The sequence below is a fragment of the Spermophilus citellus genome (assembly GCF_964194105.1).
Source record: "Spermophilus citellus genome assembly, chromosome: 4".
Classification (NCBI taxonomy): Eukaryota; Metazoa; Chordata; class Mammalia; order Rodentia; family Sciuridae; genus Spermophilus; species Spermophilus citellus.
Window position 1 is genome coordinate 177506986 of NC_138185.1, and position 16934 is coordinate 177523919.

Genomic DNA, 16934 nt, shown 5'->3' on the forward strand with positions numbered 1-16934 from the left:
AGACCTTAAAAGAGCATAATACAGGGATACTGCCACATCGATGTTCATAGCAGCACAATTCACAATAGCTAGACTATTGTGGAACCAACCCAGATGCCCTTCAATAGATGAATGGATAAAAAAAATGTGGCATTTATACACCATGGAGTATTACGCAGCATTAAAAAATGAAAAAATCATGGAATTTGCAGGGAAATGGATGGCACTAGAGCAGATTATGCTTAGTGAAGCTAGCCAATCCCTAAAAAACAAATACCAAATGTCTTCTTTGATATAACGAGAGCAACTATGAACAGAGCAGGGAGGAAGAGCAGGAAGAAAAGATTAACATTAAACAGAGACATTGCTATACAAAATTACATATAAGAGGTTGTGAGGGGAATGGGAAAATAAACAAGGAGAGAAATGAATTACAGTAGATGGGGTAGAGAGAGAAGATGGGAGGGGAGGGGAGGGGGGATAGTAGAGGATAGGAAAGGTAGCAGAATACAACAGTTACTAATAGGGCATTATGTAAAATTGGGGATGTGTAACCGACGAGATTCTGCAATCTGCATTTGGGGTAAAATTGGGGGTTCATAACCCACTTCAATCTAATGTATGAAAAATGATATGTCAAGAGCTTTGTAATGTTGTGAACAACCAATAAAAAAAAAAGAAAAAAAAAGTATGAACTAATGATGGCACCATTTTCAGTAATACCACTACAGACAACAAATGCAAAGTGTTAAGATTTAGCTAGTCAACTAATTAGAACCAAAATGTTAGTCTTCTTCCATAAACAAAAAGCAATTCAGAAAGCAGAAGGCTCCTAAGTTTTAATTGAGAGAAATGTTTCTCTCCTATTAATGATCCCATGGCAAGAAAACATTTATTTCCTGATTATACATTTTCTTTACCTCATACCAAACCAAGTCTGTTCCTTAGTTCTCCAAAGTCTGACAGCCAGACACAGAAATGAAAAATGAAGTGAATTCAGTTCATACTGGAAATTTTAAAATACTTTCTCTAAAACAATTTTGGTTTTAAAAATCAAATTAAAAATACCTGCTTCTGAGATAATTCTGAGATAAATATATCAAAATAGATTCTACTGTCATATATAACTAAAATGAACAAACAGAAATTAAAAAAAAAAATAAGCCTGCTTCCTAAGGCTATATCTAAAAGGAGAATAAAAATACCTGCCTTAACTCGTTCATAGAATTGTTTTAAAAAGTATAGAGTATTAGACGCAAAAACAAATTTCTCCTTCTAACATCCAAATAATTAGTTTGGTAATAATCGCAAAGGTCACTAGTCCATCCTCCCATCCTCTCAGACTCTGTCAAACAGCTTCCCAGTTTTTCCATGTGAACACACCCTCCTATCACAGTCTAGCTGTTGTGCTTCAGCACTCACACCAAAACCACGTTCTTCCCAGGAGCTGCTCCAAGCCAAGGACAGAACACACCAGGGAAGCTAGAGAGAAACCATTCGTACTGTGAGGAACTGTGCTAAAAGGCAATCTTTGCTTCACTATACTCTGACACTGTTCCTATCCAACTTTCCTTCCTTCCCTCCCTCTTCCCATTCATAGATGTCACATCTGAATCACAGTCTTCTTTCCCCATAATTCTTTAAATTCTCCTGTTAATCTTTCATGGTGTTTCTTCCTCAGTCTCCATTCAATGTCCAATTCCATCTTGGAAGCTGCTTATCAGAGAACCTAAACTAACAAACTGAATAAAAAAGCCTCACATATAGATGCACCACACTGTGAATTTCAGAACATCTAAGATAAAGGAAAACAATCTTTTAAGTTTTTATATGGAAAAATATTGAGTTATCAACAAAAGAAAGAGGATAAAATTCTCATTAGACTTCTCATCAGCAACAATGGACACTAAAATTTAACATAATGGTATTAATTAACTGATATAAAAAGTACAATATAAAAATGTCTGACCTAGAATTCTATATCCAAATAAACTAACACCAAAAATTTACAAATTTGATATTCCACATATCCTTTCTTAAAAAATTGACTTGATAGTGAATTTCAACAAAATAAGACACTCAAAAACAAACAAAAAATCCAATAGGACAGATGGTCTAGGATCCAGATGGAACAGGAGAGCAATCCCAAAAAATCTGTAAAAGAGCAGATTCTCTTCATGGGCCTAGAAAGAAAACAGTCTGTTTTACAGCAGAAGGACAAAGGCTCTCTCCAGAACAAAAGTCCTTAAAAAAAATTACACACACACACAAAGTTCAAAAGAAAAGATGTGAAAAGAAGTTTTTAAAATTTGGGATATGATGTCATATATAACTAAAAAGAACAAATAAATAATTTTTAAAAATTGGGATATGATAAAGAAGTGAGTACTGGTCCCAAGGCCAATTTGTCCAAGGATAAAGCAAACTAATATTATCATTATTTTAGGCTATTATTGGTGAATGAGTGAAGAAAGAGAGAGTTAAGAAAAAATTACTGATTTCACCTTGAGGATCCAAAGCATTCTCTTCAAAGTAACCCAGAAATTATGTCACTGGAACTTATAAACAAAAGTTTGTACAAAAGTACAAACTTAATACATAATTTGGTATAATAGTGAATAATATTTAAATGATTATATCAACACAAGTGCTATTTAATGATTTCCAAATTTTAGATCAACTATGGAACAATTACAGAAGGGCTATACTTGCATGCATAATATAGTTATTAGCAAACTTGAAAATATAAATGTATAGCTAACAGAAAGTAGTACATTGGCCAGGGTAGAAGAAGAAGGAAAGTAGAACTAAGGGCAGGGATATTAACAGAGATTGTTACCAAAATCACAGTCTTCCATCTCAAGGAACCAAGCCACAAATTGATAAATCAAGTTAGTAAAAGAGGAATTAGAGATATAAGCATATTTTCCAAAATTCTAGAACATCAGAATTAAGAATTGGAAAATTTTTACAATCTTAAATTGTTTAAAACCAAATAAACAAGAGAGACTATTTAGGACATAGAGCTGAGGATAAAAAGTAAATGGGGGAAACTTACTATCATAAGATACATTCTATTATTTGATTTGTTTCAAATTTTTATATTACTTTAATAAAAATATTTCAAAACTAAATGTTATTTATTGTATAAATCCAAGTACGATAAGTTACTCAGCCTACAGCAAGCCTTCCTAACTTCTACTACATTCTTATTCCATACTCTCCCTGCCTCCCCAATGATTTTGCTTCTTCAATTTGTTCCAATTCTCTATTGTTTGATTTGCCTCCTCCTCCATCCTTTCCTTTTACCTTAAGGCATGACAGGCCTCCCTATTCTAGCACAAACAAAAAATTCAATTGATTGGAATGTTCGAAATAATGTCTTTCCTATTTCTCTTTCACTTTTCATTCCATTTTTAAAAAACAGTCTATTTCCTCTGAAGTCTGGCTTTTTTGTTATAGCAGACCACAAGTTGCTGTCACAAAATACGATGAACTGGGTAAACTTATGAACTGCAGAAATTTATTTCTTACAGTTCTGGAGGCTAATATGTCCAAGACGATAAAGACGCTAATGAATTTGGTTTCCAGAGATGGTTAGCTTTCTAACTCACAAATAATGCCTTCTTGCCACATCTTTTTACACGGTAGAAGGGGTTAAGCTCCCTGTGCTAATGAAAATACCTGACAAGAACAACTTAAGAGAACAAGTTTATTTAGGGTTCATGATTTCCAGAGTTTGGTCCATGGTCAGCCAACTCCATTGCTCTGGGCCCAAGGTGAGAGAGAACATCATGATGGAAGAGGAAAGCTGCTCAGTTTATGGCCACCAGGAAACAGAGAGAGGGAAAGAGAGACTGGGGTGGGGGGCACACATAAGAAATTACAGACAAAATATCCCAAAGTGTACACCCCCAGTGATCTACTTCCTTCAGCCAGACCCCATCTGTCCACAGTTACTACCCAGCAATCCATTCGAATTATTACTTTGATCAGTTTATGGCTCTCAAAAATCTAAATATTCACCTCTGACCATTGCTGTGTTGCATATCATGTTTCTAACACATAAACTTTTTGGAGGATACTTCATATCCAATCTATAACACTCCCATGGGCCTTTTTAAATAAAGGCACAAATCCCATTTCTGAGGGTTCCACCCTAATGACTCAATTCTATCCCAAGAGCCCCTAACTCTTAATACTCAGTTAGAGAGCACCATAACTCATGACTTGACAGACATTAACGACAATAAGTTTATTCCTATGCTCTCCTACCTTAATTCATAGATTGTTAGCTATTAAATGCTTTTATGTGCCTTGCCCACCTCCCTAAGAATAGCCTTATCAGCTTCAAAGACCTGGTGTATCTCTGGGCCAGGATGCTCTTGCCATGACTCTTCAAGGACAAACAACATAAAAGATAAAAATTGAGGAGCCGACAAAACAGGACATTCCTAGGGCCCTTGTTATTTGCCATAATTTAAATTCTCTTCTATTTCCCACTTATGTGTTCTCTTAACAGCTATAGCAATTCATCACAAGACAGAGATGTTTACACAGAATGTGGCACTGATATAAAAAAAACTTACATCTGACTTCAGGACAACTGACCATGCCTTCCTCAGAGTTACAGTACACTCATAGAAAAAGAAAAACACACCTCTGAAATGTACCTAAAGCTAATTAATATTTCTAAACCTTAGCCTTATGCAAACAGCCCTTTCACCAGAATAAAACTGGCTCTCTCCCTTTACTGGGGAAACCTGACTGACACTCTCCAGTCAGTGCTGTATCTCCCTTCTCTTAGGAGAAGGACTAATAAAAACCTTTCCTGTCTGTTTTCTCATTTGACTTGTTTTACGTCACTGAGTCAGCATTCTGGTGTGTAGCACCTAATACCTTGGGAGTTAGAATTTCAACATGAATTTTGAAGGGACACATTTAGACCACAGCAAACAAACTTTAATGTAATCATGTTTCTACAGTTCTCATTTCACTTAATATTTTACCCAAAGCATTTATTTTACCCAAGATTTACCCAATCTTTCTTTCTACCCTTTTTCTCTAAGGTGGGGATGGTAATGGAAGAAGAAAAGAAATACTTCACAAGACCAGGGTTCCAAATAACGTCTGGGAAATGCTAGCATGAAGTGTTCCAATTATAAATGCATCACTGCTGTGGTTCAAGAATATTTAATCTTCTGTCTTTTGCCACTGGAAAAAAAAAGCCAAGTAAATAACTAAAAACAACCAATTGCTTATAAGTGTTATGATACTTATTAGTTGGGCTTCATTGTCTTTCCTTTAATAATCATTTGGTTGCACAAGACTAATAATAGGACACAAGCCTGAAACACTCTAAAGATACTGAGTCCAAAGCTCAAAATGACACATTGCTTCAATATGTGTCAAATTATCCTGTATCAAATCTAACATCCCTCTGGGGCTGGGGATGTGGCTCAAGCGGTAGCGCGCTCGCCTGGCATGCGGGCGGCCCGGGTTCGATCCTCAGCACCACATACCAACAAAGATGTTGTGTCCGCCAAGAACTAAAAAATAATAAATATTTAAAAATTCTCTCTCTCTCCTCTTTCTCTCTCTCTCTCCTCTTTCTCTCTAAAAAAAAAAAAAAAATCTAACATTCCCCACAGAAAATAGTAAAGATCTTAAGAATTAAAATGAATAGTAAAAAAAACCAACCCATAGATGAAAACCAGTGAATCAACTAAGATGATCAAAAGTTCACCATTAGACAGTGTCCTGATTTTCTTTACACTAGAAACAATTTTGACTTTTTAAAATATATTTAAAGTATTAAAAGTATGCTATTGCTTTGGGACATTTATGTCCATTTGTAAGATAATCAAATCAGAAAGGCACACATCATAGTTATTGGTACAAGGGAAAAAAAGCTAATTTATGGAGCCATATTTATGGAAAAACTAGCTGATTTTTATTATCATCAATGCCAAACAATACTTTAAATCAATTAAAATTATTTCATTAAGCATAAAGTTACTTTCACATTTGCTACAATCATAGTAAATATATTTCTTGGCATAAAGACAGTCTTTTGGGGGGGTTTAAAATATCCCAAGTGCAAGATTATGTATATAAAACTCCCATTATTGTTTATGTAATAGTGGATTCATCAAATTAAAATAGTTATACTATCTAGAATAAAATAAAATGGAAATAATTTACTCATAAGATTCATATTTAAATCATCTTTATTTACAAAATACTATCCTGAGAATTATAATTTCATTAAGCTTCAATTTGAGCAAAAGTATAATCACTTAAGTAACAGCAGTTACTTAAACTAAAAATAAGAGATAAGTCAAATTACTTTTGAAGAGAGATCAAAAATATTGTCAGGTTTCTTGTTGTGGTTCTGGATGTTCAGTAGCAGGCTCATTTGAAGGCGGAATCAACCCTGAAGGGAACTCACTTCTACTTTCAGAATGTGGGGATGAGGGGAAAAATCCAGCTCTTGGGGGAAGATAATGAGGAAAACCCCTCGGTGAATAAGCATTTCTCACTGTTTAAAGAGATTGGTAAAGACATGTTTAATTTAAACTGTAACTATAGCCCTATTAAATTTATAACTTCCAACACCTATTCTTATATTCAAACGGTGACAACAGAATAAGTATTTGATCTATTTTACATTGAGAAAAATACACTTTCTTCAATTATATATGATTAATGATAATATTATTAATTTTAAACACAATTTATCCTAACATTTTTTTAAAAAAGAGAAGAATTATTTCAAAATATGCAAAACTGACTTAAAAACATTTATAGTTTCCCAGACTTAATATTCAGATTAGTGATTCTGACTTGATACTATACTAAAACATTTCCAGTTAAACCAACAATTGTCTTAAAATTCCTCAAAATTTATTTTAATTCATGCTAACTAAAAATAGAGAATAGAAGAATGACTACACCAGAAAACTAATGTGCTTTTGTCTATTATTTGGTAATCATAACTTATTCTGTAGTAACCTATAGTTCTGAATGGTAAAGCATGACTATTAAAGCAAAGAATTCAGGCAGGGAGTTGTGGTTCAGCGGTAGAGCATTTGCCTAGCATGCGTGAGTTACTGGTTCGATCCTCAGCACCACATAAAAATAAAATAAAAGTGTCCACCTATAACTAAAAAAAAATAAAAAATAAAAAAATAAAAAAGCAAAGAATTCTTTTTTTCATATATAAGACCATGAAAAACTTTCAATAAATCAACAAATAGGCCAAACATGATAAATGCGTCTGAGGTGTTAAGTAAATAGGATCATATGAGACTACTACTTATGAAAAAAACTTTTTAAAATACTTCAGCCACTAATTTCAATTCTGAAATATAATTACTTTAACTGTTGAAATATTTTCTAACAAATAATATACAGATAACTTTAGTCTTAATATTAGACTTGCAAAAAGTCAATGACTTTCTGGACTACTCAAATTCAGAAATAATTCCACATCATTAAGACAAATCAAGATTAATCACTTCAGTCACTTCAACCAGTAATTAATACCCTTGCCCTGTTAGTCATTTTTCAGCTATGCTTCAAAATATTTCAAACCTAGATTAATCCAGATCTCTGGCTCTAGTTTGCCTATACCTGAAGCCTTATTATGGTCAACTGATGGCTGGCTGCCTTTTCATTTGGAAAAGTAATGGCACACTTCACTAAACATTAAAAAAAAATTATTATTCCACTGTACTATTTACTACCAGAATAGAAAAATTACCACCTGATTTACTATGCAAAGCACATATTAAGTTTAAAAAAAAAAAAAAAAAAAACCAAAAACCTACTTGGGAATGGAGGGAGTGGTGGGCCAGGTAGAAAATAATCTCTGGATGCTCCATACATGTTTCCTGGAGGTGGAGGAGGTGGAGGAAAAGAAGGTCCTCTTCTCATGAAATGACTCCTTGGGTCCACTGGAAACAATGGACCTCGGATTGGAGGAAGAGGTGAAAAACCAAAGCGAGAGCCAGTTGCTTGGTTTTCAGCAGGCAGAGATGAATCAGGCACATTTGAATTCTGAAACAAATTGACAAGTTACAGTCACTAAAAACAACAACAAAACTTGCAATAGCTTTCCTGAAAATCTTAGGCTTGGAAGAAAGCACATAGGCTCATGTACAGAAAGCATCTATGACAGTCTTAGAAAGCTACAGAGAAAGATTCAGTTTTCCACTTAAACCAACAGCTAAATTTTAGCTACTATAAGTATTTTATTAACAGAAAACAACTTCAATCAATAAAGTATATTCTGGTTAAAGATAAAACAGATATAGTAGAATATCAAAATTACAATCTTTTATCAAGCACATATTAAAACACAAGAAAGAACAAGATGCATATATTTTCAAAGTATCCAAAACCAATATTGTAATTGTAGTAAACAAAAGTGTACTGTCGGGATACAGAGTGGGAAGATGGCGGCGAAGGGAGTGCATCACCCCAGTGCGCCGCTTCACTGTGCGGGAGAAAGACGAGGTGAAACAGCTGAAGGCTATCCTGTTGGGAATTTCCAGAGAAATTGAGGTGCTCCATAATCTAGTGGACGGATTTCCATCGCGCGAGGTTCGGCTGCGGGGGCTCGGACGTGGGCGTTTTCTCCGCACGGAGGGTCGCATTGCCTGATCGGCGGATTGCCCCGCAGCTGGAGGCTGTGAGGTGCCGGAGCGGGGGTGCAGCGATGCGGATTCTGGGGGCTCCTGCCAGTGGTGCAATGGCCGTGCTTAGTGCTGAGTTCCGGCTTTGAGACAGAGGAGAGAAGCGGTCCAGTTCAGTTCTCGACACCGGTCGGACCACGGAGGAGGACAGCAGCCGCCATCATGGAGAGCTGATATAACCATCCCTGTTTTCTACTGATCTCAGCTCATTCAGCTACGGAACAGGTGATTTCAGGCTGGTACTTGCCTGCGTCTCGCAGACAGATTGCTCAGGCTCGGGGCTGGAGAACCAGTGGAGAATACTCCTAGGGGCTCGCTCCTGGCAAGGCGTGCGCCGGGATCTGAGCGGCCGGATTCCGGTTCCCGGGGCTGCTTTGGCCCAGGGCTGGGGAACCAGCGGAGACTGCGTGTTGAGGCCACCTCCAAGGGGAGCGTGCGCTGAGCTCGGGGCGGCTGGGTTCTGACTCCCGGAACACTTTTGGCCCGGGGCTGGGGAGCCCGCGGGAACTGCGTCTTTGAGCCTGCTCCCAGCGGAGCCTGCACCGAGCTCGGAGAGCTTGGAGCGGCCGGGCTCTGGCTCCCGGAGCTGCTTTGGCCTGGGGCAGGGGAACCCGCGGGGGTCGCTCCTTGGAGCCTGCTCCTAGCGGCGCATGAGCCAGGATCAGAGAAGCTGGGTTCTGGCTCCCGAAGCTGCTTTGGCCCAGGGTTGGGGAACCTGCGGTGACTGCTTCTCGGTCCGGGTCCTGCTGGGTGCTGTGGAGGCCACGGGGGCAGAATGGAGCTGCCGCCTGCGCCCAGAGCAGGCCAAGTGACCCGCCGGCGTGGTATCACGACACCCCAACTGCAGCTGGGGCGGAAGAGAGTAGCCGCCCACGCCTAGAACAGGACCAGCGACCCGACGGCGTGGTAGCCAAGTCACCCCATTTGGAGTAGGGGCTGTGCACAGCCGCCGTCTGAGCCTGCAAGGTAGGCAGACCTGCGACCCACTGGCAGGACAGGCCCGGTAGCCTGCCAGTGTGATGGACACGTAGCACCGAGGCAGTCACGTCACACTGTTGGAGTGGGGGTGGAGCAGAGCCGCCGCCCGTGTCCGGAAAAGGCCCAGCGACCCGTTGGAGAGGCAGTCAGGTACCCTCATTGGGAGTGGGGGCTGAGCAGAACTGCCGCCCGAGCCCACAAGGTAGGCTGACCTGCGACCCACCGGCGGAACAGGCCTAGAGGCCTGCCAGCGTGGTAGACACGTCACACCAATTGGAGTAGGGGCCGAGCAGAGCCGCCGCCCACATCCAGATCAGGACCAACGACCCGAGGGCGTGGTAGTTACGTCACCACAATTGGAGTGCGGGCAGAGCAGAGCTGCCACCCGCGCCCGCAGGGTGGGCAGACCTGCGACCGACCAGCGTGGTAGACAGATGACCCTAATTAGAGGAGGAGCACAGCCACTACCCACCCTGCAAGGGAGATTTTCCAAAAATACAAGAGCAATATAAATAAATAGGGGGAAAATTTCAAAAACACAAGAGTTTCACCAAGCAGAAAGAAACGCGAGCAGTATGAAAAGACAAGGAAAGAAAGGACCACAAGCAATGCAGGTCAACTCAACTTTAGAAGAGGTAATAGCTGCAACAGATGGAATGTCAGATAAAGAGTTCAGGATATACATGCTTCAGATGATCTGGAGTCTCAAGGAAGACATGAGATAGCAAAATCAGACAATGAAAGATCACTTTGACAAGGAACTACATAAACAAATCCAGGAAGTAAAAGATCAATTACACAGGGAGATAAGAGGTAATAAAAAACAAACAAATACAAATCCTGGAAATGCAGGAAGCAATAAACCAACTTAAAAACTCAATTGAGAATACTACCAGCAGAGTAGATCACTTAGAAGATAGAACATCAGACAATGAAGACAAAGTATTTCAACTTGAAAAGAACATAGACAGCTCAGCAAGACTGCTAAGAAACCATGAGCAGAACATCCAAGAAATATGGGATAACATTAAAAGACCAAACTTAAGAGTCATTGGGATACAGGAAGGCACAGAGCTCCAAACCAAAGGAATGAGCAATCTATTCAATGAAATAATACGAGAAAACTTCCCAGACTTGAAGAATGAGACAGAATCCCAAATCCTAGAAGCCTACAGGACGCCGAATGTGCAAAATCATAAGAGATCCACACCTAGACACATTATAATGAAGATGCCCAACATACAGAATAAGGAGAGAATTTTAAAAGCTACAAGAGAAAGGAAGCAGATTACATTTAGGGGTAAACCAATCAGGATAACAGCTGATCTCTCAACACAGACTCTGAAAGCTAGAAGATCCTGGAATAACATATTTCAAACACTGAAAGAAAATGGGTTCCAACCAAGAATCGTGTATCCGGCGAAATTAAGCTTCAGGATGGAAGATGAAATTAAAACCTTCCACGATAAACAAAAGTTAAAAGAATTTGCAGCTAGAAAACCATCTCTTCAAAAAATCCTTGGCAAAACATTACAGGAAGAGGAAATGGAAAATAACAATGAAAACCAACAGTGGGAGGTAGGACAGTAAGGGGGGAAACTAATCAAAGAGGAAAACAAATCAGGTTTAGTAACATTAATAAACAAATATGGCTGGAAGAACAAACCATATCTCAATAATAACCCTAAATGTTAATGGCTTAAACTCACCAATTAAGAGACACAGGCTAGTTGAATGGATCATAAAACAAGACCCAACAATATGCTGCCTACAGGAGACGCATTTGATAGGAAAAGATGTACATAGACTGAAGGTGAAAAGTTGGGAAAAATCATACCACTCATATGGACTGCGGAAACAAGCAGGAGTGTCCATACTCATATCTAATAAAATAGATTTCAAGCCAAAGTTAATCAAAAGGGATAAAGAGTGACACTACATACTGCTCAAGGGAACCATACACCAACAAGACATAACAATCATAAATATATATGCCCCAAACAATGGTGCAGCTATGTTCATCAAGCAAACTCTTCTCAAGTTCAAGAGTCTAATAGACCACCATACAATAATCATGGGAGACTTCAACACACCTCTCTCACCACTGGACAGATCTTCCAAACAAAAGTTGAATAAGGAAACTATAGAACTCAATAACACAATTAACAACCTAGACTTAATGGACATATATAGAATATACCACCCAACATCAAGCAGTTACACTTTTTTCTCAGCAGCACATGGATCCTTCTCAAAAATAGATCATATATTATGTCACAGGGCAAATCTTAGACAATATAAAGGAGTAGAGATAATACCATGCATCTTATCTGATCATAATGGAATGTAACTGAAAATCAACGATAAAAGAAGGAAGGAAAAATCATGCATCACTTGGAGAATGAACAATAGGTTACTGAATGATCAATGGGTTATAGAAGACATCAAGGAGGAAATTAAAAAATTCTTAGAGATAAATAAAAACACAGACAAAACATATCGGAATCTATGGGACACATTGAAAGCAGTTCTAAGAGGAAAATTCATTGCTTGGAGTTCATTCCTTAAAAAAAGAATAAACCAACAAATAAATGATCTCATACTTCATCTCAAAATCCTAGAAAAAGAAGAGCAAAACAACAGCAAAAGAAGTAGAAGGCAAGAAATAATTAAAATCAGAGCTGAAATTAATGAAATCGAAACAAAAGAAACAATTGAAAAAATTGACAAAACTACAAGTTGGTTCTTTGAAAAAATAAATAAAATCGACAGACCCTTAGCCATGCTAACAAAGAGAAGAAGAGAGAGAACTCAAATTACTAGCATACGGGATAAAAAAGGCAGCATCACAACAGACACTTCAGAAATACAGAAGATAATCAGAAATTATTTTGAATCCTTATACTCCAATAAAATAGAAGATAGTGAAGGCATCTAAATTTCTTAAGTCATATGATCTCCCCAGATAGAGTCAGGAGGATATAGACAACCTAAACAGACCAATATCAATTGAGGAAATAGAAGAAACCATCAAAAGACTACCAAGTAAGAAAAGCCCAGGACCGGATGGGTATACAGCAGAGTTTTACAAAACCTTTAAAGAGGAACTAATACCAATACTTTTCAAGCTATTTCAGGAAATAGAAAAAGAGGGAGAACTTCCAAATTCATTCTACGAGGCCAACATCACCCTGATTCCTAAACCAGACAAAGACACTTCAAAGAAAGAAAACTACAGACCAATATCTCTAATGAACCTAGATGCAAAAATCCTCAATAAAATTCTGGCGAATCGGATTCAAAAACATATCAAAAAAATTGTGCACCATGATCAAGTAGGATTCATCCCTGGGATGCAAGGCTGGTTCAATATACGGAAATCAATAAATGTTATTCACCACATCAACAGACTTAAAATTAAGAACCATATGATCATCTCATAGATGCAGAAAAAGCCTTTGACAAAGTACAGCATCTCTTTATGTTCAAAACTCTAGAAAAACTAGGGATAATAGTAACATACCTCAACATTGTAAAAGCAATCTATGCTAAGCCTCAGGCTAGCATCATTCTGAATGGAGGAAAATCGAAGGCATTCCCTCTAAAATGGAACAAGACAGGGATGCCCTCTCTCACCACTTGTTCAACATAGTTCTCGAAACACTGGCCAGAGCAATTAGACAGACGAAAGAAATTAAAGGCATAAAAATAGGAAAAGAAGAACTTAAATTATCTCTATTTGCAGATGACATGATCCTATACCTAGCAGACCCAAAAGGGTCTACAAAGAAACTATTAGAGCTAATAAATGAAATTAGCAAAGTGGCAGGATATAAAATCAACACACATAAATCAAAGGCATTCCTGTATATCAGCGACAAATCCTCTGAAATGGAAATGAGGAAAAACACTCCATTCACAATATCCTCAAAAAAAATAAAATACTTGGGAATCGACCTAACAAAAGAGGTGAAAGACTTATACAATGAAAACTACAGAACCCTAAAGGGAGAAATTGAAGAAGATCTTAGAAGATGGAAAAATATACCCTGTTCATGGATAGGCAGAACTAACATCATCAAAATGGCGATATTACCAAAAGTTCTCTATAGGTTTAATGCAATGCCAATCAAAATCCCAACGGCATTTCTTATAGAAATAGAGAAAGCAATCATGAAATTCATATGGAAAAATAAAAGACCCAGAATAGCAAAAGCAATTCTAAGCAGGAAGTGTGAATCAGGCGGTATAGCGATACCAGATTTCAAACTATACTACAGAGCAATACTAACAAAAACAGCATGGTACTGGTACCAAAACAGACGGGTGGACCAATGGTACAGAATAGAGGACACAGAAACCAATCCACAAAACTACAACTATCTTATATTTGATAAAGGGGCTAAAAGCATGCAACGGAGGAAGGATAGCATCTTCAACAAATGGTGCTGGGAAAACTGGAAATCCATATGCATCAAAATGAAACTGAATCCCTTTCTCTCGCCATGCACAAAAGTTAACTCAAAATGGATCAAGGAGCTTGATATCAAATCAGAGACACGGCGTCTGATAGAAGAAAAAGTTGGCTACGATCTACATACTGTGGGGTCGGGCTCCAAATTCCTCAATAGGACACCCATAGCACAAGAGTTAATAACTAGAATCAACAAATAGGACTTACTCAAACTAAAAAGTTTTTTCTCAGCAAAAGAAACAATAAGAGAGGTAGATAGGGAGCCTACATCCTGGGAACAAATCTTTACTCTTCACACTTCAGATACAGCTCTAATATCCAGAGTATACAAAGAACTCAAAAAATTAGACAATAAGATAACAAATAACCCAATCAACAAATGGGCCAAGGACCTGAACAGACACTTCTCAGAGGAGGACATACAATCAATCAACAAGTACATGAAAAAATACTCAACATCGCTAGCAGTCAGAGAAATGCAAATCAAAACCACCCTAAGATACTATCTCACTCCAGTAAGACTGGCAGCCATTATGAAGTCCAACAACAACAAGTGCTGGAGAGGATGCGGAAAAGGGTACACTTGTTCATTGTTGGTGGGACTGCAAATTGGTGCAGCCAATTTGGAAAGCAGTATGGACATTTCTTGGAAAGCTGAGAATGGAACCACCATTTGACCCAGCTATTCCCCTTCTTGGTCTATTCCCTAAAGACCTAATAAGAGCATGCTACAAGGACACTGCTACATCGATGTTCATAGCAGCACAATTCACGATAGCAAGATTGTGGAACCAACCTAGATGCCCTTCAATAGATGAATGGATAAAAAAAAAAAATGTGGCATTTATACACAATGGAGTATTACTCTGCATTAAAAAATGACAAAATCATAGAATTTGGAGGGAAATGGATGGCATTAGAGCAGATTATGCTAAGTGAAGCTAGCCAATCCTTAAAAAACAAATGCCAAATGACTGCTTTGATATAAGGGGAGTAACCAAGGACAGGGTAGGGACGAAGAGCTTGAGAAGAAGATTAACATTAAACAAGGATGAGAGGTGGTAGGGAAAGGGAGTGAGAAGGGAAATCGCATGGAAATGGAAGGTGATCCTCAGGGTTTTACAAAATTACATATAAGAGGAAATGAGGGGTAAGAAAAGAATAATACAAGTGGAAGAAATGATTTACAGTAGAGGGGGTAGAGAGAGAAATGGGGAGGGGACGGGAGGGGAGGGGAGGGGGGACAGTAGAGAATAGGATAGACAGCAGAATACATCAGACACTAGAATGGCAATATGTAAATCAATGGAAGTGTAACTGATGTGATACAGCAATCTGTATACGGGGTAAAAATGGGAGTTCATAACCCACTTGAATCAAACTGTGAAATATGATATATTAAGACCTATGTAATGTTTTGAACGACCATCAATTTAAAAAAAAAAAAAAGTGTACTGTCATGATTTAGATGTGGTATCCCCCAAAAGCTCACGTGTGAGACAATGCAAAAAGTTTCAGGAGAAATAATCAGGCCATAGCATTAACCTAATCAGCTAATTAATTCCTGATGGGATTAACTGGGTGGTGGCTGAAGGCAGGTAGGGTGTGGCTGAAGGAAGTGGTTCATTAGGGGTGTGACTATGGGGTATATATTTTGTATTTGGAGAGTGGAATGTGTCTGTCTGTCTGTCTGTGTCTGTCTGTCTGTCTCTCTCTCTCTCTCTCTCCTTTCCGATCATGATGCAAGCTGCTTCCCTACACCACACTCTCCCCCACCATGATGTCCTGCCTCACCTTGAGCCCCAAGGAATGGAGCCAGCCTTCTGTGGGCTAAGACCTCTGAAACTGTGAGCCCTCATATAAACTTTTCCTTTTCTACAGTTGTTCTGGTCTGGTCTTTTAGTAACAGCAGTGAAAAAGCTGACCAAAACACGTACTTTATGACACTCAGGTTAAAATCAAAGAGGGAAATCTAATCTTATAGTCAACTAGTAAACTAACTCAAATCTCTGGCCTGCAAGTTGTACTTTATCTCCACAGGTTACAATTCAGAAAATAAGAAGCTTTAATGCTATATAGAAAGTTTATTTGTTAAAAGAGAGAAGCAGCTTTATATTCTATTCTAGTAAGCAAAGAGATTAGAAGGCTCTTGAAAACATGAATAAAATTCCAGTTTCAATACTTACATCAAGATCATCTTTGGTATCATTTGTACTGGATTCCATTTCTAAAGACATAGGCCCATCTAGAAATAAAAATTAAACCATGAAAAATACATGATTTATCACTACATACCTAGATTATTTCCAGATACAAAGGACATTGACATTTTCTCATTACCCTTGTTGGCAAAGAAACCAGTTTGACACCAGCATTCTGTATTCAGGCACCAAGTACAACCTGACAGCCATGAAAACTTTGGCAGAAAGAATTCTGCAACAGTCTATGGCAAGTGATTTCTCCAGCTGATTCCTAAGCAACCCTACAGCAGCAGCATCATAAGGAGACATATGGGAAGTAGCACCCTTCTCTCCTCTCCTTCTCTCCCTCCCTTTTCTTCCTTCCTCAAGTGATATAGTTTAGCCATTTGAAGTTAGCCCGTTTTTAAATGAATGTTCCTGGACTTTATCATCAAAAGCAGTTCAGTCCCCAAGGAATAAACGCTAACTTCTCTCTGGCCACATCTACCTATTTTCCCTAAGCTTTCTCATTTAGTCACTCTACATGGGTCCTTGGATGTCTCTAAGGCTTCCAGTCCTCTCATCTAGTCTTCTCTCTTCCCTTCTTTCCCTAATTGAGTAGAC

General features: G+C 38.3%; 1 protein-coding gene across 3 annotated transcripts in view; it reads right to left on the reverse strand.

Annotated features, from left to right (window-relative positions):
• Positions 1-2921: 2921 nt before the first annotated feature.
• MIA2 (MIA SH3 domain ER export factor 2) overlaps positions 2922-16934 on the reverse strand; it is a gene marked incomplete at its 5' end in the record, with an annotated part of 115047 nt that continues 101034 nt past the window's right edge. The window contains 4 exons of one of the 3 annotated variants that reach the window (XM_081291704.1): positions 2922-5193; positions 6329-6520; positions 7812-8040; positions 16317-16375. In XM_081291704.1, coding sequence (XP_081147830.1) covers positions 6354-6520; positions 7812-8040; positions 16317-16375 — 455 coding nt within the window. In that variant the 3' untranslated portion in view covers positions 2922-5193; positions 6329-6353. The remainder of the gene's footprint in view (positions 5194-6328; positions 6521-7811; positions 8041-16316; positions 16376-16934) is intronic. The other 2 variants (XM_081291705.1, XM_081291706.1) reach the window with 2 other exon arrangements.